Here is a 27,229-nt window from a genome sequence, read left to right as displayed (position 1 = left end):
GCCCGAAACGTCAGCCTTCCTGCTCCACTGATGCTGCTTGGCCTGCTGTGTTCATCCAGCTCTACACCTTGTATATCTCAGATTCTCCAGCATCCGCAGTTCCTACTATCTCTGAAACAATTTTAACCCCATTCCAGACCATCACCACTTTATGGGTAAAAATGTTTTTCTTCACATCCTGCCAAACTTCCTGCCCTTCACTTCGAACCCATCTCCCTCGTGACTGGCTTTTCAACTAAGGTGAACAGCTGCTCCGTATCCACTCTGTCCAAACCATTCATAATCTTGTACACCTCATCAGATCCCCTTTAGTCTTGTCTGCTCCAACAAAAACAATCCAAGCCTATCCTATTTTTTCTCATTACTTAAATTTTCCTTCCCAGGAAGCATCCTGATAAATCTCCTCTGCATCCCGTGCAGTGCAATCACATCCTTCCTACACACAGTACTCTAGCTCTGGTCTCACCAAAGTTCTATACGATTCCAACATGACTTCCCTGCTTTTGTAATCTATGCTTCAATTGATAAAGGCAAATGTCCCATACATTTTTTTTACCACTCAACTAACATGCCCTTCTGCCTTCAAAGTCCTATAGACAAACACTAAGGTCCCTTTGTTCCACAGAACTTTCTTGCGCTATGCTGTTCATTGAATAATGCCTTGTCAAATTACTGCTTCCAAAGTGTATCACCTCACAGTTTACAAAGTTAAATTCCATCTGCCTCATCACCCATTTGACCATCCTACTTATATCATCTTGTAGCCCAACACACTCAATCCTATTGTTAACCAACTGACCAATCTTTGCTTTATCCACAAATTTACTAATCCAACCCTAACAATGTCATATATGTCATTTATATAAGTAATGAATAATAGGAACCCAACACAGATCCCTGTGGTACGCCACTGCACACAGCTTCCAACCACTAAAGCAGCTATCTATCATCAGTTCTGAGAAAGGGTCACCAGACCCGAAACGTTAATTCTGTTTTCTCCTTCACAGATGCTGCCAGACTGGCTGAGCTTTTCCAGCAACTTTGTTTTTGTTCCTGATTTACAGCATCCGCAGTTCTTTCGGTTTTTATCTGTCATCACCCTCTGCCTCCTACAACTGAGTCAATTTTGAATCCACTTTATCAAATGACCCTGTATCTGGGATGTATTTTTCTTCTTGATAACTTTCCTGTGTGACACCTTATCAAAGGCTTTGCTGAAATCCACATAAACTACATCAACTGCACTACCGTTAGCCTAACACCTGGTCACCTCCTCAAAAAATTTAATCAAATTTGTTTGGCATGATCTCCCAATGACAAAGCCATGCTGATTCTCCCTGATCAAGCCTTGTCTCTCCACAAGAAGATAGATGCTCTCCTTCAGAATGTTCTCCATTAGTTTCCTTACCACTGACGTGAGACTCGTAGTCTGTAGTTCTCTGGCTTATCTCTACAACCTCTCTTAAATATTGGAACCAGATTAGCTGCTCTCTATTCCTCTGGTACTTCCCCACAGCCAGATAAGAATTAAAAATTGGGTCAGTGCCCCTGCAATCTCTTTCCTTGCCTGCCAAAGCAGCCTGGGATATAATTCATCCAGACCCAGAGATTTGTCCACTGTAAACCTGCTAACATCTCCAATACCATATCTTTCCCCATGTCAATTTGCTCAAGCAGCTCACAGTCCGTCCTACTGGATCCCATACCTTCATCATCGTTCTCTTGAAGACGGATGTGATCAGGCTGTCCCACAAGGATCTGTGTTAGGGTCTCAATTATTCAAAATGGTTTGTTAGAGTATTTCAGAGGACAGTTAAGAGGCAACCACATTAGTGTGCATCAGGGGTCAACTGAAGACCAGACCAGGTCAGGACAGCACATCTCCTTCCCTAACAGCCATAAGTGAATTAGTGGTGTTTTATGACAATTGACAATGATGACATAGTTGCCATTAGCGTGGATTTAAATTCCAGATTTTATTGAATTCAAATCTCACTGTCCATTGTAGTGGGATTCAAACATTGACACTGGATTATTTGCCTTGGGCTCTCAATTACTAGTCCAGTGGCCTAACCACAACATCACCGCTGTAAGGGTTGTAACAAAATCAGCCAGGTGGACCTCATAGAATATGAGTTTCCTAATTTGGGCTGTTAATCTGGCCCATTCAGGGGGCCTTGGCTAACAGATTAAAAAGAGGTGTGTCAGAGGCTCTGCTCATTCTGATGAAGTTGGGTCAGTTTCAAAGACTTCCCACATGTAAATAAAGGGTGACTTAGTGATGGGATACTGGCCTCTGTGGAGTTATTTCAACCACCTCCTTTCAAAGATGTGATCCATTTCTGTCAACTGCCAGATTAGCACCAGCATCTACAAAGGTTGAGAGGAAATCCTATTGGAGATCCCTTGAGTGTAATAGTGGTCCTCAAGTTTTATGTGTGTCGATTGTTTCAGGGAGCCACTTAGAACTTCTGTGGAATCCCAAATGCATGCACGTAATTCTACCCAGGAGATGATTAATGCCGTTTTCACTGTGGCTCAACAACTTGTGTACTTTCCCTTAGATACATGGAGTCAGACAGCCAGGTACAGTCAACTTTGCAGCCATAGTAGAGGCAGGGTGTAGTCAACTGCACTGATATTGGAACCAGAGTGGTGCATCAAAAGCCAGCCATGTTTGTCAATAGGAAGACAGTTCCTTTAATGACCAGACCTGCCAAATGTACAGATATATGCCCATGTTCCCTACTTCCAAGGTACTTTGATACTGGATTTGACACCATGTGGTTAGATTTATGCTCTTTTTCTCACATCTGATGATTTTACAGCATTGGAAATTCCAATTCAAATCAATAAAGTATCCCTAATTACAAAATAAACTTGCTTATTTAGCTCAAAGTTATTGAAAAGAAAACATTAATTTTACTGTTAGGCTCTGATACTTGAAATTACTGATTTTTCCAATCAATGTATTTAGATCTAAATATCTCCCTTAATTTGTTTTTTCTTTACATTATCATCAAAAGAGACGTTTACTAACTGCTAAAATCACTTCTAGAAGTCTTAATTTTGGTTTCTGGTGCAGACTTCCAGGTGAAAGTAAATTTTCATCATTCTGTTTCTTCTAAGGGAAGAAAAATCTGCTTTGAATGTCTGGTAATTCATCTCTTTTTGGATACTAGATTCAAATTTATGCAGTTAACTGCAGTGGGCTTTTAACTACTCTTACTGCTTTTATAAAAAAACTTTTTTCCCCGTTATTGGCTGTAAATATTGGTGCACTGTACCTGTATCTTCAGGACATCAAAATAAATGATAGCCATTTGTTGATTCATTGTTTAGGGTAATGTGTTGACCAATCAGAGTCAATCTGGTTTAACACTAATAAAAAGGCTAATAGTTAACTGTCAATCATTATTAACTGGTGCATTCTCTATGGCAACACCTAAACTGATCAGAGCCCACTTACCAACCAATCAGTATTCTCCTCCCATATTGAATAAATGTTGGTTTCCCCTTAAACTGATATTCATGCAAATTGCCCTGATGACTCTAGGATGAAAGCTTCAGCAAAATGTTCTGTTTCAGCAATATTCAAATTCTGTAGTAGCAAATGACAATGCATCTACAATAAAAGTTCCTTCATCATCTTATACATATCAAATGAAACACACATAAATCCAAGAACGAGAGGAGCAGCTCTTGGACAAACCTATTTAGTAACTAAGCTGCTTACATCTGGGAATTAAACTTGTGATACTTATCTAAAGTTTTTCTGAAGCCTCAATTTCAATGAGTAAAACATCCTTGAATTGTCTAACCTTAAAGAAATAGAAGCTAGGTTTTTGTAATCTGTCTTTGTACATTAACTACTAGAGCCTGGCTTAGGTTTGTGGAGAAGCCCTTTTGACCCATTATATTTGCACTGTCCCTCCACTGAGCAATTTTATTCTGACGTAAACCCAAATTGAAACTAAACAGCAAGCCAGAAGCCTCCCCTCGCCCCTGCCCCCAGCCTCCCCCCCAAAAGAACATACTGACATAAGTTACATGTTAATCAAAAAGAACATTTGTGAAGATGTAAAATGGACTGCTGACACACTATTGTATAGCTTTTCATACTGCAATAAAATTAAAATTAGCCATCTATATTCTGGTTATGAAAACAAAGGCAATATAATTGCCAATTCATCTGTTATTGCTCAGTTTTGTACCATAAGAAACCCATTTGTAAGTATAAATGGATAGCAACGCGGTTGTAATATTTTTCTTTTGTTTATCAATGTACGCGTGATTTGCTTTTACTATAGAATGACTTTTATTTTTACCTGAACAATTTAGTACTCACCTTGTTGACTTTAGGTGTTATCAATGCCATAAACTCAGAAGGAATTCTTTGGCACACAGTCTCAAACGAATGAAGAACAGACTGATTTTCGGAATACAAAAGAAGAAATGTTTTAATTTATTTTTAATCATTCTTAGGATATGAGCATAATTGAAGAGGATAGTATTTATTTCTCATCCCTAATTTTACAAAGGACTAGCACTTGCGAATACACCTCACGGCAAGACTGACTGATGATCTTAAATTGGTTTCCATTGTAATTTTCAACACAGTCTGGATTATTTAATAAATGATTTACAATAGCAGAATCACATCTAATGTTTTGAGGGTTGCAAGTATGAACTGCTTCAGCGCAATTGGAATGCTGTCTGCTGCAAATGGTCATCAGGACATGTTGTTTGATGTAGTCTGTCAGTTGCTAGGAAGTAAGACTATATAACCAAACCAGGATGACATATTTCTTTATCTAAAGAGCTCTAGTTAAAATCTGGGAGTTTCATGGTCACCATTATAAATCCAAACCAACATATCTGGTATCACACTGGCAATGAAAATCACACATGACATTTCTGAGGTAGACAAAACACCTTTGACTTGACAACAGAATCTTGTTAGTGAAGTAAAAACCAAAAGAACTGCGGATGCTGTGAATCAGGAACAAAAACAAAGTTGCTGGAAAAGCTCAGCAGGTCTGGCAGCATCTGTGAAGGATAAAACAGAATTAACGTTTCGGTTCCAGGTGACCCTTTCTCAGAACTGTTCCGAGGAAGGGTCACCGGACCCGAAACATTAACTCTGTTTTTTCCTTCACAGATGCTGCCAGACCTGCTGAGATTTTCCACCAACTTTGTTTTTGTCCTTGTTAGTGAAGTAAACTGCTTGTGGGTTAACTGCAAACGTGCAGCATAAGTAGGTGGGTTCACCTGTTGCTCAGGTTTTTGAGACATCTTCTCTGTGATATATGTTTCAGTTCGATGTGATGCCAGTTATATAGGCTTACTTCCTAGCAACTGACGGACTACATCAAACACGTCCTGATGACCATTTGCAGCAGACAGCATTCCAATTGTGCTCAAGCAGTTCATGCTTGCAACCCTCAGAACATTAGATATGATTCTGCTATCGTAAATCATTTATTAAATAATCCAGACTGTGTTGAAAATTACAATGGAAACCAATTTAAGATCATCAGTCAGTCTTGCCATGAAATATATTCGCATGTGCTAAAAGCTATGTATATGAGTATGTAGGACTCTATATATGAAGACAAAAGGAATTTATACAGATATTGTACCTTTTTCATGAAAAACAGGGCCATGGAGACTGCCAATTTCTGCTGCATTCCCATGGCCACTCCCTGACAATCAGTGTCTACCGGCTTGGTCTGAGCTCTAAGACTGACAGTTAACTGATCTTGCTACATCTCCATATCAATGTGACCCAAATAATCAGCACCCTCTTCTCATGCTGACAACTTCAGTGTGTCTTTTCTCAGGTCTGTTTGCTGCATCCTAGATCTGATGAGTGTAAGATGAAAAGATTTGACTTCTGCTACTCTCTTAACAACATTTAAGTAAGTGAAAATGATGCATTGGAAAGGATCTGCTCCTCCAATCATGAGTCTTGTTCCCTAGCAATCAGCAAAAATGTGATTGAAGGGGCAGAAAACAGTGTGAAGGTGACGTTTCACTCAGACTAAGGCCTGAATATGGAACGGTGAAGTTGAACCTGCAGCTGAATGGGGGACAGATTGCAAGTGCGAGTATTATGTTCTGTCCCACATCTTGTATACAGTATACCTTTAAGAAACATGCTTATGATATCATCCCATATCATAACACGCGATCTGAGAGGATAAAGGTCTCAGACTTCTTCTTAACTGGAGCCACTTGAAGCATGAAATGATGAAGGAAGTGTGCTTCTCTTTGTAACTGAATAGCTTAAAATTAGCCAATACTGAAGTGCATGTAACTCTAGTATATGTGTATACCAAGAGCTGAAATAAAGATCGATTGAATCTCTGTGCCTGTGTCCATGTTACATCAGCTAACATAAATATTGCCTCATCAAGTACAAACACCCTGCTGGAGGCAAAGACCTACATCACAACAACAGTACATGAAGACAGCATGATTTTAAGCATCAGTGGGCGAATATGAAAGAACACGAGTTATCAGTGTCAGACACTTAAGAGTCTTGACTGAAATTCAGACAGCGCTGGTCATCAAAGCATCCATAAAACTAACAGCACCATGTCTGCAAGTAGAGGTCTTAGAATCATACAGTACAGGAGGTCTTTTGGGCCATCAAGAACAAAGTTGCTGGAAAAGCTCAGCAGGTCTGGCAGCATCTGTGAAGGCAAAAAACAGAGTTAATATTTCGGGTCTGGTGACCCTTCCTCAGAAACTGGGCCATCAAGTCTGTACTGCCAAAAGTAGACTAAATCTACTCTAGTCCTACTTTCCACTACTAGGCCCATTGCCTGGAATGTTACGGCGTTTCAAGTGCTCATTCAAGAACTTTTTAATGGTGTGAGGTTATCAGCCTCAACTACCCTCTCATGTAGTGCATTCCTGACCCCTACCACCCTCTGGGTAAAAAGAAATCCTCAAGTCCCCTCGAAAGCTCCTGCCTTTCATCTTAAGATTGTGCCTCCTTGGATCACGATTGGGCCAGCTCAAGTCCCCTCGAAATCTCCTGCCTTTCATCTTAAGATTGTGCCTCCTTGGATCACGATTGGGCCAGCATTTATTGCCCATCTCGAATTGCCTAGAAGGCAGTTAAGAGTCAAACGCATTGCTATGGGTCTGGTGTCACATGTAGGCTGGACCAGGTAAGGGATGCCAGTTCCTTCCCAACAGGAATCATAGAATCCCAATATCACAGAAACAGGCCAATTTGGCCCATTGAGTCTGCACTAACCCTCCAAACAGCATCCTACCCAGACCCACCTAATGCCCATAATCCCACATTTACCATGGCTAACCCATCCCTGCATACAGTACTCCATCTGTGGCCTAAGCAAAGTCCTTTACGGCTCCAACATAAGCTCCCTGCTTTTATAATTTTGTCTCGATTGATAAAGGCAAGCATCTTGTCAGCCTTCTTAACTACCCTATTAACCTTCACTGCCAGCTTCAGGGATATGTGTTCGTGACCAGTCTTCCTAAACTACTGCAGTCCATGTGCTGTAGGTTGACACACAATGATGTTAGGGAGGGAATTCCAGGATTTTGATCTAGCAGCAGTGAAGGAATAGCGATATATTCCAAGTCAGGATGCTGAGTAGCTTGGAAGGGAATTTGCAGGTGGTGGTGCTCCTATGTATCAGCTACCTTTTTCTTTCAGAAGTGGTGCTGGAATCAGCTATGGGTTCAGAAGGTGCTGCCTAAGGAAGTTGAATTTCTGCAATGCATCTTGCAGATAATATAAACTGCTGCTACTGGGTGTCGGTAGTGAAGGGATTGAACGCTTGTGGATGTGGTGCTAATCAACTGGTTTGTTTATTCCTGGATTGTCAAGCTTCTTGATCGTTGGAGCTGCAGCCATCCAGGCCAGTGGGGAGCATTCCATCATAGCCCTGAATTGTGCCTTGTAGGTGGGGATAGGCTTGGAGGCATCATGAGGGAAGATACTCTCCGCAGTATTCCTAGTCTCTAATCCTCCCTTGTAACAACAGATTTATATGATGAGCGTAGTTGAGTTTCCAGTCAATGGTAAACCAAGAATGTGGGGATTCAGTGATCAGAACATTATTAAATACCGAGGTCGGTGGTTAGATTGTCTCTTTTTGAAGATGTTCATTGCTTGGCATTTGAGTGGTGCAGGTGTTAACACTGCTGCAATCAGCGCCAAGAGCCCAGGTTCGATACCACCCTCAGGCGACTTGCCTGTGTGGAGTTTGCACATTCTCCTGTGTCTGTGTGGGTTTCCTCCAGGTGCTCTAGTTTCCTCTCACAGTCAAAAGATGTGAAGGTTAGGTGGATTAGCCATGGGATACGCAGGGTTAGAGGGATAGAGGAGGGGGATGGGTCTGGGTGCTATGCTTTTCAGGGTGTTAGTGTAGACTTGAGCAGCAGAATGGCCCACTCCCACATTGTAGGGATTCTAAGATTCTATGAAATGTTACTTGTCACTTAGCAACTCAAGCCTGGATGTTGTCCAGATCTTGTTGTATTGAACATCGGCTCTTTCAGAATTTGAGATAAAAGAACAAACAAAGAACAAAGAAAAATTACAGTACAGGAACAGGCCCTTTGGCCCATCAAGCCTGCACTGACCTGCTGCCTGTCACAACTAAAACCCTTTACCCTTCCGGGGACCATATCCCTCTATTCCCATCCTATTCATGTATTTGTCAAGACACCCTTTAAACGTCACTATAGTATCTGCTTCCACTACCTCCCCCGGCAGCGAGTTCCAGGCACCCACCACCCTCTGTGTAAAAAACTTGCCTTTTACATCACCTTTAAACCTTGCCCCTCGCACCTTAAACCTATGAACCCTGGTAACTGACTCTTCCACCCTGGGAAAAAGCTTCTGACTGTCCTCTCTGTCCATGCTTTTCATAATCTTGTAGACCTCTATCAGGTCGCCCCTTAACCTCTGTTGTTCCAGTGAGAACAACCCAAGTTTCTCCAATCTCTCCTCATAGTTAATGCCCTCCATATCAGACAACATCCTGGTAAATCTTTTCTGTACCCTCTCCAAAGCCACCGAATCCTTCTGGTAGTGTGGTGACCAGAATTGAACACAATATTCCAAATGCAGCCTAACCAAGGCTCTATAAAGCTACAACATTACCTGACAATTTTTAAACTCAGTGCCTCGGCAGATGAAGGCATGCATGCCATATGCCTTGTTGACTACCTTTTCCATCTGCATTGCCACTTTCAGTGACCTGTGTACCTGTACACCCAGATCCCTCTGCCTATCAGTACTCTTAAAGGTTCTGCCACTTACTGTATATTTTCCATCTGGATTAGACCTTCTAAAATGCATTACCTCACATTTTTCCGGATTAAACTCCATCTGCCCTCTCACTGCCCAAGTCACCAACCAATCTATATCCTGCTGTATCCTCTGATGGTCTTCATTGCTATCCTCAATTCCACCAACCCTTGTGTCATCGGCAAACTTACTCATCAGCCCAGTTACATTTTCCTCCAAATCATTATTATATATTACAAACAGCAAAGGTCCCAACACTGATCCCTGAGGAAAACCACTAGTCACAGCCCTCCATTCAGAAATGTACCCTTCCGCTGCTACACTCTGTATTCTATGACCGAGCCAGATTTTTATCCATCTTGCAAGCTCACCTTTGACCCCATGCAATTTTACCTTCTGTATCAGCCTGCCATGAGGGACCTTGTCAAAGGCCTTACTGAAATCCATGTAGACTACATCCTCATCGATCATCTTCGTTACTTCCTCAAAAAACTCCAACAAGTTAGTGAGATACGACCTCCCCTTCACAAAACCACATTGCCTCTCGCTAATACGCCCACTGGTTTCCAAGAGAGGGTAAATCCTGTCTCAAAGAATCCTCTCCAATAATTTCCCTACCACTGACGTAAGGCTCACTGGCCTGTAATTGGCTGGATTATCCTTACAACCCTTCTTAAACAATGGAACAACATTGGCTATTCTCCAATCTTCTGGGACCTCCCCTGTAGCCAGTGAGGATACAAAGATTTCCCTCAAGGCCCCAGCAATTTCCTCCCTTGCCTCTCCCAGTATTCTGGGGTATATCCCATCAGGCCTTGGGGACTTGTCTACCTTAATGTTTTTCAAGACCCCCAATGCCTCCTCCCTTTTGATCTCAACATGACCCAAACTATTTACACACCCTTCCCCCAACTCATCATCCACCAAGTCCTTCTTGGTGAATACTGACGCAAAGTACTCATTTAATACCTCACCTATTTCCTTTGGCTCCGCGCATAAATTCCCTTCCCCGTCCTTTAGTGAGCCAACCCTCTGCCTGGCTACCCTCTTGCTCTTTATATATGTATAAAAAGCCTTGGGATTTTCCTTCATCCACGAATGGTGCTGAATATTATCCAACCAATGGCGAACATCCCAACTTCCAACCTTACGATGGAGGGACGGTCATTGATTAAGCAGTTAAAGATGGTTGGGCCCAGTAGGAGGAGCCTGAGGAGCTCCTGCAGAGATGTCCTGGAGCTGAGATGACTGACTTCCAACATCACAACAATCTTCCCATGAGCCAGGTACAACTCCAACCAGTGGAGAGTTTGCACTGATTCCCATTGATTCAATTTTTGCTGGGGCTTCTTGAAGGCATGCTTGGTTGAAAGTGGCCTTTTGTTAAGGGCTGTTATTCTCACCTTTCCTCTGGAATTCAGCGCTTTTGTCCATGTTTGAACCAAGGCTGTAACAAGGAGTGATGTTAGCCAACAATATGTCTTGGACATTCCACGTGGATGCAACAATCAAGAAGGCACAACAACACCTCTTCTTCTTCAGGTGGCTTAGGAAATTCGGCATTTCCATAAGGACCCTCACCAATGTTTACAGAAGCACCACAGAAAGAATTCTATCCGGGTGCATAACAATTTAGAATAGCAATTACTTTGCCCAAGATCGTAAGAAACTAGAGAAAGTTCTGTACACAGACCAGGCCATATCGGAAGCCAACCTCCCATCCATGGACTCCATTTATATTTCTTATTGCCACAGAAAGGCTGCCAACATCATCAAAGGCCCCTCCCACCCTAGTAATACTGTCTTCCAAGCTCTTAGGTCAAGCAAAAGATACAGAAGCTTGAACACACATACCAACAGGTTCAAGAACAGCTTCTTCCTTGCTGTTATTAGAGTGATGAATAGACCTCTCTAATTCAAACCTAATGTTGATCTTGCTTTGTGCACCTCTTGTGCAGCTGTAACCTTGTATGCCTCGCTCCGTCTAAGCACCCTATGATCTGTATTTCCTTGAATTTTATGGACTATCTGTACTGCTTGCAAAACAAAACTTTTCACTGTACGTAGGTACATATGACAATAATAAATCAAATCAAACCTTTACTCTCCTGCAGGTCATTTATAGATATCTCACAAACAATAGAGTTCGAGCACTGATCCCTGTCACAGATCTCGAGTCAGAAAAACACCCTTCCACCACTACTCTCCGTCTTCTCTGACCAAACCAGTTCTGTATCCATCTTACCAGCTCATTGTGGATCCCATATGACTTCACCTTCTGCATCAGCCTGCCATGAGGGACCTTGTCAAAGGCCTTGCTAAAGTCCATGTAGATAACATCTACTGCTCTACTCTGATCAAATATCTTTGTCACTTCCTTAAAAAAATCCAATCAAGATTTTAAGATACAACCTCTCCCACACAAAGCCATGCTGCCTATCGCAAATAATACATATTTTTCCAAATGTGTGTAAATCCTTTTCTAAGAATCTTCTCCATAAATTTCCATATCATTGACATAAATCTCACTGTCCTATAATTTCCCTGATTATCTCTGTTGCCCTTCTTAACAAAGGAACAACAACAACTATTCTCTGGTCTTTTGGGACCTCTCCTGTGATTAAAGAGGATACAATGATTTTGTTCAAGTCCCAGCTATTTCCTGCCTCGCCCCCCTCAGTGTGGTGGGATAGACCCATCAGGTCTTATGGACTTGTCTACCTTAATGCTCTTCAAAACACCCAACACCTCCTCCTGGAGTTAATGGAAATAGGGGAAATCTCTCTGCTGGTTGGAGTCATATGTTACTTAAAGGCAGATGGCTGTGGTTTTTGGAGCTGTCATCTCAGTTCCAGGATATCTTTACATGAGATCCTTAGGGTAGTATCCTAGGCGCAATGATCTTCAGCTGCTTCATAAATGAGCTGCACTCCATCATAAGGTCGGAAGTGGGAATGCTTACGGATAACTGCACAATGCTCAACGTTATTCAGGACTCCTAGGATACCAAACCAGTCCATGCCCGAACCCAGGAAGAACTGGACCAAGTTTGGGCTGAAATGTAGCAAGCAACATTTACACCACACAAATTCCAGGCAATGACCAAATCCCAACTAGAGAGAATAGAGCCATAGTGTCCTGATTCCCACTGTCAATATCCTGGGGGTTTCCAAAAACTTAACCGGGTCAGCCATATAAACACTGTGGCTACAAGAACATATCAGAGGCTAGGAATCCCTAGTACCAAGTAACTCACCTCCTGACTCCCCAGGCCTATCCACCATTTACAAGGCAAAAATCAGAAGTGTGATGGAGTACTCTCCACTTGCCTGGATGAGCAAGCTCCAACAACACCCAGGAAGCTTGATATCATCCAGGACAATGCAACCTGCTTGATTAGCACCACATCCACAAGCATCCATTATCGTCATGAAGCCAAGCTGATTCTTTCTCTGTATATGTAGTCTGTCATAAAATATGTGCACAGATCATTCAAAGTGGGAGAACAGATGGAGAGAGCAGTAACTCAAGCATACAGTGTACTCAGCTTTAGTAATAGAGGCATAGAGTACAAGAACATGAAGGTAATGTTGAGCTTGTAAAAGGTACTTGTTAGATCTCGGCTAGACTACTGTGCCATGGGTACTACTTTATACAAATGCATTGGACAGGCTGCAGAAGCAATTTACTGGAATAGTTCCAGATATGAGACACCAGCTATGAGGATAGATTAAAGAAGTTGGGACTGTTCTCATTAGAGAGAAGATTGAGAGGGGATCTGATTAAGGTGTTCAAAATTTTGAATGAGTTGGACAGAGTGGATAGAGTGAAGATGTTTCCACTTGGGTGTGTGTCCCTGAGTGCTGGAGAAGTACAATGATAGTTGGCAGGTGCAGCACTGAAGTGTTGAAGCATCCTGTAAGTGGGCTGGAGATATGCCATGAGGATTCTTAGAGGTTGGCACATGTCAGATGCCAATGTGGCTGGATGTGGGGTGTCTGTGGCAGGTGCCATGAGATGTTGGTGGTATTCAACATGGAGGCCTTTTAGAGCAAGTGGCAAGTTATATCTGTCAGGTGCTTGCTCTGGTTTCCTTGCTGAGTTTTTCTGATGCTAAATATTAATGTTAATTCCTGAGGCTAAGTATTAATGAGGCAAGTTATGCCATTAATATGGCTTTTAATAATCAATGATGACCATTAATTAATTCACAGCCTGGTGAGAATTTCACCCAAGCTGCTTGTGAAAAGTATAAAGTATGGAGGGAGAGATGATCTTAATGTCAAGATGGGCCTTGCCCAATTCTACCACACATCTCCCCATAGGCCACATCACTCAGACCCATGTAAAATTCTGTCCTACAATTTTGCTTTATATTGATAATTGTAATGGCATAATGGAGTAGAACTACATTGAGCATCCAATTAGAAATTGCAAAATACATCCTCACCATATCTCACAAAGAAATACTATATGACCTACCTCCAAATTGTTACAGTTAGATTTTAATGTATTTTCAATTTTTAACAGACGTTTGGCTATCTCTGGAATCTCCAAATCCATCTTTAACATGCACTTAGACTCTCGAAGGATCTCAAGAATTCTATGATCAAAGTTCGAATAGAGTTTTCCAGTCTCTGGATCACGTACCAAAAGAGTTGCTTGAAGCACTATATAAAAATGTTGTTAATAATATTCAGATATGTAACATAATGCTGCAATATATTTTTATAATAACTGTTAACTTAGATAAATTTACAGTGCTGAAATAATCATTTCACTAAACAGTGGACAATTGTAAAATTTTCATCCTATTAGTTGAACATGTAAATAGAACTCACTTCCAAACATCTATCTATAGATTTCAATTTATGCTCAATCTTCAGGAAACATCTGGTTGTCTTTTACACCATTTTTTTTTTCTCCTTTATTCATTAATAGGATGAGGGTGTCACTGGCTTGGCAGCATTTATTGCCCATCCCTATTGCTGTGATCTGGAGTCACATGTAGGCCAGACCAGGTAAGGATGGCAGTTCCCTTCCCTGAAGGACATTAGTGAACCAGATGAGTTTTTCCCAACAATCAACAATGGATTGATGGTCATCATTAGATTCTTAATTCCAGATATTTTATTGAATTCAAACTTCACCATCTGCTGTGATTCAAACACAGGTCCCCAAAACATTACCTGGGTCTCTTGATTAACAGTCCAGTGATAACACCACGAGGCCATTGCCTTCCCCTTATAGGTGCAAACGTTATTTGGGCTTGAATAAATTCCACCAAAAAACCCAGTTTTGCCATATGCTTATAAGAATTTCATGACCATTCTTTGGTTTTGCTTCTATTATTGAATCCCTCAAATCCTGCACTACTATTTAGTTAACAATAGATAGACAATCTTCTTCCAAGCAGATTACAAATCAGGGTGACTCTAGCCTTACCTATCCATGAACAGTTGTAGGATGGACAGCTCATTTTGTTGAAGATGCTTACCTGCTGTGGAGATGCCAAAAGTCAGAATGCAAGCGCATACATCCACAGCCAGCTGGGCCGTTGACCTCCATATGCATATTGAACCCTAATTGCAATATTAACACATCGCTTCAATAGGAAGCTGCAGTGGCCTTCCCGTCAGAGCAGGCCAGCAGACTAAAGGAGTGTGATCAGAAGAGGCAAAAATAAGGCAAGTTGATTTACATTCTGTGGGATCAAGTGAAATGCGAGCAATTTAAATCAGTCTTGGGAACTGAAATAGCCTAAACCTCATTACTGGAGAATTTGATGACTTTTCAACTTACACAGTTACCCAGCTTAAAAGTCCACTTGGAAATAAAATAAAAGCTTGCAGCAGACTTGTCTTCTCGACCATCCATTGCAGGTACTGCAGAAGCTTTAAGAAAAATTTGCTTGGATTTTACCTAGCAGGAATAAGCAAGGAGTATTTTCTCCCAAAAAGAGAAGGATTAGAGGTGAGCATGGGCAAGGTAAGACACATGGGAGGACCAGAAATCTCAACTGCTCCAATTTTAATGCAAGGAGCCTGACTGCTAAGGTGAATAAACTCAGAGCATTGAACGGCACATGAGATTATGATACTGTTGCAATCACTGAGACATGGTTGAAGTAAGGGCAGGACTGGCAACTCAACATTCCAGGATATAGAAGTTTCAGATGTGATGAGTGTGTGTAAGAGAGGTGGGGGCATTACTTTATTGATAAAGGAGTCCGTCACTGATGTAATGAGGGACAATGTCTTAGAAGACTTTTCAAATGAGGCCATCTGGGTAGAATTTAGAAATTAAAAAAAGGGGCGATCATTTTGCTGAGATTATACTTCAGGCCTCCTAACAGTCAGAAGGAGATAGAGGAGCAAACATGGAGCCAAATTGCAGATGGGTATAAAAGGAATAGGGTTATAGTTGTATACAATTTCTACTTTGCTAAAATTAACTCAGATTGAATTAGAGTAAAAGAATTAGATGGGGTGGAATTCTTAAAGTGCATCCAGGAGGGCTTTTTGTGCAGTGCATAGATAGTCCGACTCGAGATGGAGCAGTGCTAGACCTACTCCCGGAAATGAAGCCAGTCAAGTGGTTGAAGTGTTAGTGAATGCACATTTTGTGATTGTGATCACATCTCTCTAAGCTTCAAAGTCTTCATGAAAAGAGATGAGGACAGTGAAGAAGTTTCTAAGTTAGAGTTCGGCCAGATTCAATATCATTAGACAGGATATGGCAAATATAAACTGGGAGCAGCTACTTGCAGGTAAGTGCACATTTGGAAAATAGGAGTCTTTTAATTTTGTATTATGAGAGTTCAAGGCCAGTGTGTTCCTCTAAGAATGAAGAGCACAGGCAGCAAGTCTGGGGAATTCTGAATGTCAAAGGATATTGCGAGTTTGATAATGAAAATGAAGAAAGCATATGTTCAGTACAGTGCATTAAAAACAGGGATATAGAGTGTAGGGCATTGCTTAAATAAAATTAGGAGGATAAAGAGGGCCCATGAAATATCTTTGGCAGAAAGGAATAAGGAAAACCCCAAGGCATTTTATAAATATATTAAGAACTAGTGGATTGCCAGGGATAGAATGGGGACTATTAAATGCCATAGCAGCAACCTGTGTATGGAGCTAGAGGATGTGGATGAGGTCTTAAATGAATATTTCTCATCTGTATTCACAACGGAGAAAGATATTGCAGCTGGAGATTTCAGTTGGGATGGTGAGTTTCTAGAGCATGTTACAATGAGTAAGGAGGAGGTATTAGACATTTTAGCAGGCATAAAGGTGCATAAATCCCCATGGCCTGATGAGATGTATCTCAGGCTTCTACAGTAGGCAAGGGAGATTAGATTTATTAATTCACCTGGCAAATTGAGCAGAAAGATAAAACTTAATCCTGGTAAATGGGAGGTGATGCGTTTTGGGAGGCTGAATAAGGGAAGGATTCACATAATGAATGGTTGGTCCCAAGAGAGTACTGAGGAACAAAGGGACCTTGGTCTAGAAGTCCAAAGATCCCTGAAGGTGTCAACACAGGTAGATCAGGTGGTGAAGAAGGCATATGAGATGCTTGCCTTCATTATGCAGGGTGTAGAATACAGGGGCAGGGAAAACTTATTGCAACTTTATAGAGCATTGGCTGGGCCACAGATGGAATACCGTGTGCAGTTCTGTTCACCACACTATAGGAAGAATGTGATTGCAGTGGAGAGGATGCAGAGGAGATTCACCGGGATGTTTCCTGGGACATAAAATCTCAGTTCTGAAAAGTGACTGGATAGGCTAGCTTTGTCTTCCTTGGAGCAGAGGAGTCTGAGAGAGGATCTGATTGAGGTATACAAAATTATAAAAGGCATAGAAAGGGTTGACTGTGGGCATCTTTTCCCCATATAGACATGTCTAAGACCAGAAGGCGTAAGTTTAAGGTGAGGGGTAAGTACTTTAAAGGGGATCAGAGGAAAACATTTTTTTCACCCAGAATTTAGTAGACATATGAATGCATTGCCTGAGAGGGTGTTGAAGATAAGTACTCTCGCAATATTTAAGAACCAGCTGGAAGAGCATTTCAAATGCCAGGGCATAATAGGCTATGGACCTAGTGCAGGTAAATGTGATCAGAATAGTTTGGTGTTCATTGATTGGCATAAAGATAGTGGGCCAAAGAGCCTCTTTCTATCCTCTTACTCTATGACTCTGAGTGCTAACAATCGAGGAGCTGGTAAACCAGTCAAGATGAAACAGGACAATAAAAGGACTCTTTCGTACTCTGAATGGTGGAATCCAGTCATGGTCAAAAGGAATCAGAACAACAGAACCTCAACTGACCTGAAAAACTAAGAAGTTTGCAATTGACTATACAACCACCCATGCCAATGATACTGATATCCTCCACTACAATTGCCGCAATGTACAATTATCCAATCTTCATGAATAATTCCGATACTGATTTATCTAAATTTCCTTTTGGAAGTTTTTAAACGTACCTCTTTTTCTGATCTGTGTGCATGTGTGCATTACTAATATCTGGAATTGTAACAAACTGGGGAACGCTGCCTTGGGTCTGGGCATAACAAATTGGGGGCTTATGCTACGATTTGAACCAACAAACAAAGGTCCTGAGTGGATAAATTGTCAATTTAAAGCCAAGTTTTTAAAAATCTGAAAAAGTCTTTCTTGATTTTTCACTATTAGGGTGTGCAAATATCTGCATTCAAAGCCAACATTTTTCAATGAGAATTAAAGAAAGTTACCTTTGAGGTTTTAAGTGCCTGTGCCTTGAATAATTAAAAGATTTAATGAGGCAGTTGGGATTAGTATTTCACTCAAAAGCCAGAAAACCTGGAATTTTAATTGCTTAAAAGTAGAAACTGAGGATGATGAGGGGGTAATGGTCTAGGCAAGTCACCACACAAGCTGGTGAATTATGTGCTGATCCACAAATCCTTATTCCCATATAAACTCTCCCCTCATCATCCCAAGCCATAAGAAAGAACAGAATTGGAGAAGACTGATAGGAAACCAGTGGGAAAGCTCAGATGCTAGGAGCCCTCCTGAGGAAAGAAATAATGATCTGAGATGAAGGTGAGGCTAAGAAACCTGCATGTTCTAAATACGATGTCTGGGCCAAACTGCTGGAGGGAAATAACAGTGAGATTTTTTGGAGCACGTACACCTCTTACAGAAAATAGGTGTCAGTCAGAGAGCCGAGCAGACCAGGCTACAGCTCTGACTGCAACTGCAGGTTTCCGTGAGGGAACTCCTGAGAATATAGATGAGGTTCAACAAATCAATTCTACAGAAGAGTTACCAAGATTTTGAATCTAAAGGAAGTGTGAGCACATTTCTCTGGCCTGTAGTGATAAAGATGGACGCCTGGGATAGTCAAACTCCAATGCTGTTTGATCTTGCCACTAGAGAGGGCAGTCAGTGGCAAGATGATGGTAAAAGTGATTGAAGGAGGCTACATGCCCATTCCCTTTTACTGGGTGCATCTGGAGTGCGACCTTGTGTCGGCACCAATGACTGTGGACAGGATTAACCTGCTTCTTGGCAATAATCTGGCAGGATGAAATGTACATAGCATCCCCAGTAGTTTCTGCGAAGCTCATGAGGTCAGGCTGACCGAACAGCTGCTGGAGAAATTGGGTCATAGTTTGCCTGACTCTGTGTTCATGGGCTTTCTGATCTTAGCCAGTGGAGGCTCAGGTGGCAGTGCAAACAAAGACACTTTGATCTGGCTATCTAAAATGGTTTTCAGAAGTCTATTATTATTAATATTTATTTATTGTTACGTGTTACAAATACGGTTAAAAGTGTTGTATCGTGTCACCACTTTCCAGCGCCATCTTAAAATGCAGAAAATAATCCAATACATAGAATATAAAGGTGGAAAGTAAGGAAATAAAATTAAAAGTTCAACTTTACAGTCGTCCCTTTATGTTCTTAGCCATGGGCCTGGATCCAGGCTTTTCCACCGCGATGCCGAGTCCAATACCAGGACAAAGCTGTTGGCCAGGCTCAGGTCCCTTCACCACACTGCCACACTGGAACAAAATCGCCATTCTTTGGTGCCATCTTGCTTCCACCGACATCCCACTGTCATGAGTCCAAACTGGACCGATCTTGTCAACTGCCACTGATGCTGCCAAGTCCTGAACTGGGCTCATACTTGATGCTAGGCCCAACACAGCAAGAAAGCCGCTAAAGATGCTGCTAGGTCCCCTACTGGGCCCAAACTGCCTCCCTGTTTTGCATCCGCCGCCACCGATGCCACTGACACCGATGACACCATGACTAAGCCCTCCACAAGAAGGTAAGTAAAATTACTAAGGAGAAGAAAATAAAACAACAAAATGAAGAAAAAAGAAATGCAGACAGAGTGGACGAGACTTGGACTCAGGATCTTGAACATTACTTACTCTGCCACCACCATCTTGGAAGTCTAGGAGGTCCCAAGGAGGTAAAAAATAGAAATAATTTGGTAGCATTCCAACAAGTTGACCCACCGTTAGAAACACATGCTCAGACCACATACACTGGAGTTGAGGTAGAAGTCATTTCTGAATGCCACTTTATTAAAAGTGAGGCGCTGATAAGGAAATGGGAACTCCCTCACAGACCTGTAAGTAAGGAATAGACACAGATCCCCCCAAGGTAGTGGCACTGCCAAGGTACTGTGTGGACATGTTGCAGTTATTGTAACTGGAATAAATTATGAGATCACCTTCTATTTACCACCAGGGACTTACCCAAAAGTTGCACCAGTTTTAGTCCATTTAAACGACTTTACAGGCACCAAGGGATGTTTTTAGGACAGATAGAAGAAGTGTCCAGGCAGACTTCTTAGCAGAGTTCCAGGAGGAACTCACAGCCTGTGAAGTGGCCTGAGAACAGTTGAAAATCTCCCAAACAGTAATGAAGGAAAAAGCAGACTAACAAAGCAGGTCCTGAAACTTTCAGCCAAGTGAACCTTTGAAAGACTCAGTTAAGTAGCCTGTATAAAATCGTGAATAGACATAGTAAAATGAATTACATGATTGAAAACCAGATTATGCAAAAAGCAGAGGCTGTGTGTCAACATGATGAAGCAATACCAGTGATAAGAACGGAACCAACAAGTGTCAGCTTACTCCATTGCTATCAACTGTGACAATAAGGGTAGTAGAGGGATTCAATTGGAGAAAGACAGAGTGAGGCCAACATTGGTGATTAGAATTGATTCCTACTTAGTTTGATTTGATTTGATTTATTGCTGTCACATGTACCAAAATACAGTGAAAAGTGTTGTTTTGCATGCTCTACAGGTGTGATTGTACCATACAAGATGTATCATGGTAGCAGAACAGAGTGCAGAATATAGTGCAACTGCTGTGGAGAAGGTGAAGAGACAGAGAGAGAATAACATTAACATTTGAGAGGTCCAACTGATAACAGTGGGGAAGAAGTTGTTCTTAAATCTGTTCACACATGTGTTCAAACTTTTATATCTTCTGCCCAATGGAAGAGGGTCAAAAAGCATATAACCAGGGTGGGAGGGGTCTTTGATTATGCTTGTTGCTTTCCACAGGCAGCAGGAAGTATAGATAGAGTTAACAGATGGAAGGTTGGTTTGTATGATGGACTGGGTTACACTAACAATTCTCTGTAGTTTCATGCATTCATGGGAACAGCAGTTGTCATACTTTGCTGTGATGCATCCAGATGGGATGCTTTGTATGGTGCATGTACAAAAATTGGTAAGAGTCTTTTTGGACATGCCAAATTTTCTTAGCCTCCTGAGGAAGTTGAGGCATTGTTGTGTTGACCTTCATGTCAAGATGGATGGACCAGGACGGATTATTGGTGATCATCACTCCCAGGAGCATGAAGCTCTGACCAGCTCCACCTCAGAACCATTGATGCAGACAGGGGAATGTCCTCCTCTCCATTTCCTGAAATCAACGACCACCTCCTTCACTTTGCTTTCATCGAAGGAGACATTGTTGCCTTTGCACCATGCCACTAAGCACTCAATCTATTTCCTGTAATCTCTTGTCATTGTTTGAGATCCAACCTGCAAAAGTGGTGTCCCCAGCAAACTTGGGGTGGAGTTTGGTCACGCTGTCATGAGCGTATAAGGAGTACAGTAGGGAGCTGAGTATGTAGCCTTGTGGGACACCGGTGTTGAAGATTATCATGGCGGAGGTGTTGTCGCTTATTTCGGTTGATTACGGAAGTCAAAGATCCAGTTATAGAGGGGCAGCTGAGACCTTGGTCTCACAGTTTGGCGATGAGCTTGTTTGGAATTATGGTGTTGAAGGCAGAGCTGTAGTCAATAAGTAGGAGCCTGAAGTAGTTATCCTTGTTATCCAAATGTTCTAGGGATGAGCGTAGGGCCAGGGAGATGGCATCTGCCATGGACCTGTTCCACTCGTAGATGAATTGCAAAGGATCAAGGCAATCTGGTAGGCTGGATTTGATGTGAGCCATGGCTAACCTGTCAAAGCAGTTCATAATTATGGAGGTCAGAGCCATAGAGCGGTAGTCATTGAGGCACACTGCATGATGTTTCTTTGACACTGGGATGATGGTGGTCCTCTTGGTGACTTCAGATTCATGTAAGGAGAGGCTAAAGATGTCAGTGAATATTCCTGCTAGCTGCTCTGCACTGGATCTGAGTTTACAGCTGGCGCCTCCATCCAGGCCATTGATAACCCAACTGGAAGACTATATTCATTTTATAGGTAAAGCAACCGACATTACCAAGATAGATTTACTCATGAGGTGTTGACAAGTTGCCATGACTGCCCATATAGAAGAAATCTCTACCTCCATAATTCCAGACAGATTATGTCAGAGTTAAACCAGGTCATTCGGATTTCAAAATGCCTGATCCATCTTCCAAAGCCTGATGAACCAGATACTGGCAGGCTTACCTAGTTGTATTGTGTACCTAGATGACCTAGTGTAGAGCGACACCTGGGAAAAGCACCTTGGACAGTTGGAAGCCCACTTCTGCAGAATACAGTCGGCTGATCTCATGGTCAAATTCACAAACAGTGAGCTCATTAAGGCCTATGTGACCTGCCTGGGACATGCATTGTGTCAAGGATGAGTATGGTCAAGGCTGCGAAGTAGAAGCAGTAGCATAGTTGAAAAGGGAAAGTTATGAAGACAAAAGACAAAAATTGGCTGAGTGGCTTAGAAATATACATCAAAAGGAATGCCTGTACATAGTCAGTGGATAGTCTTTAAAGAACTATCACATGATTTACAGCAACTGTACCTTCCTCCAAAGTGCTCAAAGAAACTCAAAAACATGGTTCTCAAAGGAAGTTGGGATTTTGTAAAATGAAAATGTAATCTTATGAAGTTGCCAGAAATAGTAATAAATCTAAGGATTGGGAGGCTTTTAGAATGCAGTGATGAAAGACCAAAAAGCTGAAAGGAAAGGGAGATTAAAATATGAATGATTCCTACTGCTCATTTTAGGTCAATCTATTAGGACTCTGCTAAACAGTTCCTTGACAGCTGGCAGTGGAACTAAAAGTGTAGATTTAAGTGATGATTGGTGCTTCCCCATAATCTGTCTTGTCGCAATAGGTCCATAGCAGACACCATCTCCCTGGCTCTATATTCATCCCTGAAGCATCTGGATAACAAAGACACTTACTTCAGACTCCTGTTTATTGACTTCAGCTCTGCATTCAAAATCATAATTCCAACCAAACTCATTTCCAAACTCCGAGACCCAGATCTCTGCTCCGTCCTCTGCAACTGGATCCTCGATTTCCTGACCCATAGACCGCAATCAGTAAGGATATGCAATAACCTCTCCTCCACGATAATCTTCCACACCGCTGCCACATAAGGCTGAGTACTCAGCCCCTCATTATATACTCACAACTGTTGTGGCAAAATTCACTTATAACTCCATTTGCATGACACCACTGTAGTGGGTCGGATCTCAAGCAACGACAAGACAGAATACAAGAAAGAGATAGCTTAGTGGCATGGTGGCATGGTGAAAAGACAACAATCCCTCCCTCAACATTAGCAGAACTGACCACTAACTAAGCACACCCACTGCCTGTGGCAAGGCCTACACAATATAACAGGATACAAAATGAAGCAGAACAGTATAGCAGATGAAAACACATTCCTGTTTGATGCGCTTAATGTTTTTTACACTTGGTTCGAGCAGAGTTCCAGTGGAATGGTGTCACCTGCCCCCACAGCCCCAGACGCACCTGTTCCTTCAGCCACCACTGCAGATGTCAGATCGGCCTTCTCGAGAGTGAACCCATGGAACGTGACCAACTCAGGCAGAATCCACGTCCGTGCAATCAGATCCTGTGTGGACCAGCTGGCGAGAGTATTCGCTGACATCTTTAACCTCTCCTTGCTACAATCCTTGCTAGAAGCTTCAAGAAGACCACTATCATCCCAGTACCAAAGAAACTACAGGCAAAGTGCCTCAACAACTACTTGCCAGTGGCTCTGACCTCGATGGCTGAAATGCTTCAAGAGGTTAGTCATGGCTCACATCAACTCTAGCCTCCCAGCCTGTCTCGATCCCTTGCAGACACCATTTCCTTATCCCTACACTCTTCCCTGGAACATCTGGATAACAAGGAAACCTACGTTAGGCTTCCACTGCCTTCAACATTATAATCCAAAACAAACTAATCTCCAAACTCTGTGACCTAGGTCACTGCTCTACCTTCTGCAACTGGATCTTCAACTTCCTGACCCATAGACTGCAATCTGTGAAGATAGACAACAGCACCTCCTGCACAATAATCCTCAACATCAGCCTCCCGCACAGAAGGGTACTCAGCCCCCTACTGTACTGCCTGTACACTCATGACTGTGTGGCCAAATTTTGACTGAACTCTATTACAAGTTCACTGATGGCACCACCGCTGTAGGCCAGATATCAAGCAATGACAAGATAGAATAAGGAAAGGAGGTAGAATGCTTGGTGTTGTGGTGCAAAGATAACAATCTCCCCCTCAATGTCAGCAAAACTAAAGAGCTGATCATCAACTCCAGGAAGAAAGGAGGAGGACACACTGCATCTACATCAATGGAGCTGATCTGGAGAAGGTCAACAGCGTTAAGTTCCTAGGAGTGACAATAACCAACGATCTCTCCTGGACCACCCACGCAGATGCGATGGTTAAGAGGGCACAAAAATGCCTCTTCTTCCTCAGGAGACTAAGGTAATTCTGCATGCCCATAGGACCCTCACCGACTTATACAGATAAATAATAGAAAGCATTCTATCTGGATGCATCACAGCTTGGCATGGCAACTGCTCTTCCCAGGGCTGTAAGAAACTACAGAGAGTTGTGAACACAGCCCAGGCCATCATGCAAGCCAACCTCCCATCCATTAACTCTATCTACACTTCTCGTTGCTGCGGAAAAGCAGCCAATATCATCAAAGGCCACCCTGGTTATAATCTCTTCCAACCTCTTCCTTACATACATTCCAACAGGTTAAAAAAAAAGCTTCCTCTACACTGTTATTTGAAGCTGAATAAATCTCTCAAATTTCAAACCTAATGCTGATCTTGCTTTTGTACACTTCCTGTGCAGCTGTCACTTTGTTTGCCTTGCTCTATGATCTGTACGTCCTTGTATGTTATGATCTGCCTGTACCACGTGCAAAACAAAACTTTTCACTGTAATTAGGAACATGTGACAACAGTAAATCAACAATCAAACAATCAAAATGAAGGAGCTGGTCATCGACTTCAGGAAATAGAGTGGAGGACAAGCCCTATCTGTATTAATGGTGCTGAGATGGACATGGTCAAGAGCTTCAAGCCCCTAGGAGTAAATATCATCAACAATCTATCCTGGTCCATGCATGGTGACGCTATGGTCAAGAAATCATAACAACGCCTCTACTTCCTCAGAACACTAAGGAAATTCAGCATGTCCACAATGACTCAGACCATTTTTTAGGGATGCACATGCAAAGCATCCTGTCTGGATATATCACAGCTTAGGAGGGCAATTACTCTGTCCAAGACCGCAAGAAATTACTGAGACTTATGAACGCAGCCCAGTCTAACACTAAAACCAGCCTTCATTCCATTGACTCCATCTACACCTCCAGCTGCCTCAGGAAAAGCAGCCAACATAATCAAGGATTCCTCCTACCCCGCTCATACTCTCTTCCACCCTCTACCATCAGGCAGAAGATAGAAAAATTTGAAAACACATACCAACAGATTCAAGAACAGCTTCTTCCTCGTTGTTATAGAGTCATTGAGTCATAGAGATTTACAGATGGAAACAGACCCTTCAGTCCAACTCATTCATGCTGACCAAACATTCTAAATTAATCTTGTCCCATTTGCCAGCATTTGGTCCATATCCCTCTAAACCCTCCCTATTCATATACCCATCCAGATGCCTTTTAAATGTAGCAATTGTACCAGCCTCGACCACCTCATCTGGCAGCTCATTCCATACACAAGTTGGTTGTGGAATTCAAGAAAAAGGAATTCATGAAATAGCTACGAGATTTTTTTTGAAGCAACTTGTGGTAGAGCCCACTAGGGAACAGGCAATTCTGAATTTGTTGATGCGTAATGAGGCAGACTTGAATAGGGAGCTTAAGGTGAAGGAACCCCTAGGGGGCAGCAACCATAATATGATAAGATCCACTCTGCAGTTTGAAAGGGAGAAGCTTGATTCAGAGTAATGGTACTATAATTGAGTAAAGGTAAATACAAAGGCATGAGAGGAGCCAAGCAGAGTTGATTGCGAGGGAGCCTGGCAGGAAACATGGTGTAGCAGCAATGGCAAGAGTTTCTGGGGGTTATTTGGGAGGAATAGCAGAAATTCATTCCAAGGAAAAAGAAACATACTAAGGGGTGGATGAGGTAATCATGGTTGACAAGTGAAGTCAGGGACAGCATAAAAGCAAATGATAAAGCATACAATGTGATGAAGAGTAATGGGAAGCCACAGGATTAGGAAGCCTTTTAAAACCAGACGATGAAATGAGGGCAAGGTAGCCAGTAATATAAAAGATTGCAAGAGCCTTTTTTAGAAATATAAAAGTTAAGAAAGAGGCAAATGTGGACATTGGATAACTGGAAAATGAGAGTGAAAAAGTAGTAATAGGGAACAAAGAAATGATACTTCACGTCAGTCTTCATGGTAGAAGACACCGGTAGCATACTAGAACTTCAAGGGAGTCAGCAGGCTGAGGTGAGTGCAATAGCCATCACTAAGGAGAAGGTGCTTGGGAATGTGAAATGTCTGAAGATGGATAAATTACACAGATAAAATGGACTAAACCCCTCTGAAGGAGATAGCTGAAGAGATTGTGGAGGCATTGGTGGCGATCTTTCAAGAATTGCTGGAGTCAGGGAAGATCCCAGAGAACTGGAAAATGCCTAACGTAACACCCCTGTTTAAGAAGGGAAGGAGGCAGATGGGAAATTAAAGGCCAGTTAACCTGATCTCAATTGTTGGTAAGATTTTAGACTCCATTATTAAGGATGAGCTTGCAGAGTACTTGAAAGGTAATGATAATATAGTGTTGAGCCAGCATGGCTTCATCAAAGGGATGTCATGTTGGTTTCTTTGAGGAGGTAATGAGCAAGTCATACAAAGGAGAGCCAGTGCACATGATCTATTTGGATTTCCAGTAGGCCTTTGACGAGGTGGCACACAGGGGGCTGCTAAATAAGATAAGAGCAGTTAGAAAAGTTACCAGCATAGATACAGGATTGGCTGACTGGCAGAAGGCAGAACTTTTCAGGATGGCAGCTGCATGCTATATTTGCAGACAACAAAGATCAGTGGAAAGATCGGTAGTGTTGAGGAAGAGGGGAGGCTACAGATGAGAGACAACAAGGTGCAGAGCTGGATGAACACAGCAGGCCAAGCAGCATCATAGGAGCAGAAAGGCTGACGTT

General features: G+C 42.2%; 2 protein-coding genes across 2 annotated transcripts in view; both read right to left on the bottom strand.

Annotated features, from left to right (window-relative positions):
• LOC109930964 (dynein axonemal heavy chain 8-like) overlaps positions 1-27,229 on the bottom strand; it is a 2,199,840-nt gene that overhangs the window by 1,675,200 nt on the left and 497,411 nt on the right. The window lies entirely within an intron of this gene.
• Positions 1-27,229, bottom strand: part of LOC109918465 (dynein axonemal heavy chain 8-like) — an 876,900-nt gene that overhangs the window by 573,942 nt on the left and 275,729 nt on the right. The window contains exons 14-16 of the mRNA XM_048596621.1: positions 15,109-15,220; positions 13,781-13,968; positions 4,349-4,429 (exon numbers count right to left, since the gene is read on the bottom strand). Coding sequence (XP_048452578.1) covers positions 4,349-4,429; positions 13,781-13,968; positions 15,109-15,220 — 381 coding nt within the window. The remainder of the gene's footprint in view (positions 1-4,348; positions 4,430-13,780; positions 13,969-15,108; positions 15,221-27,229) is intronic.

The sequence above is a fragment of the Rhincodon typus genome, chromosome 5 (assembly GCF_021869965.1).
Source record: "Rhincodon typus isolate 14 chromosome 5, sRhiTyp1.1, whole genome shotgun sequence".
Taxonomy (NCBI): domain Eukaryota; kingdom Metazoa; phylum Chordata; class Chondrichthyes; order Orectolobiformes; family Rhincodontidae; genus Rhincodon; species Rhincodon typus.
Note: the sequence above shows the minus strand (reverse complement) of the source record. Positions and strands in the feature narration are given on the sequence as shown.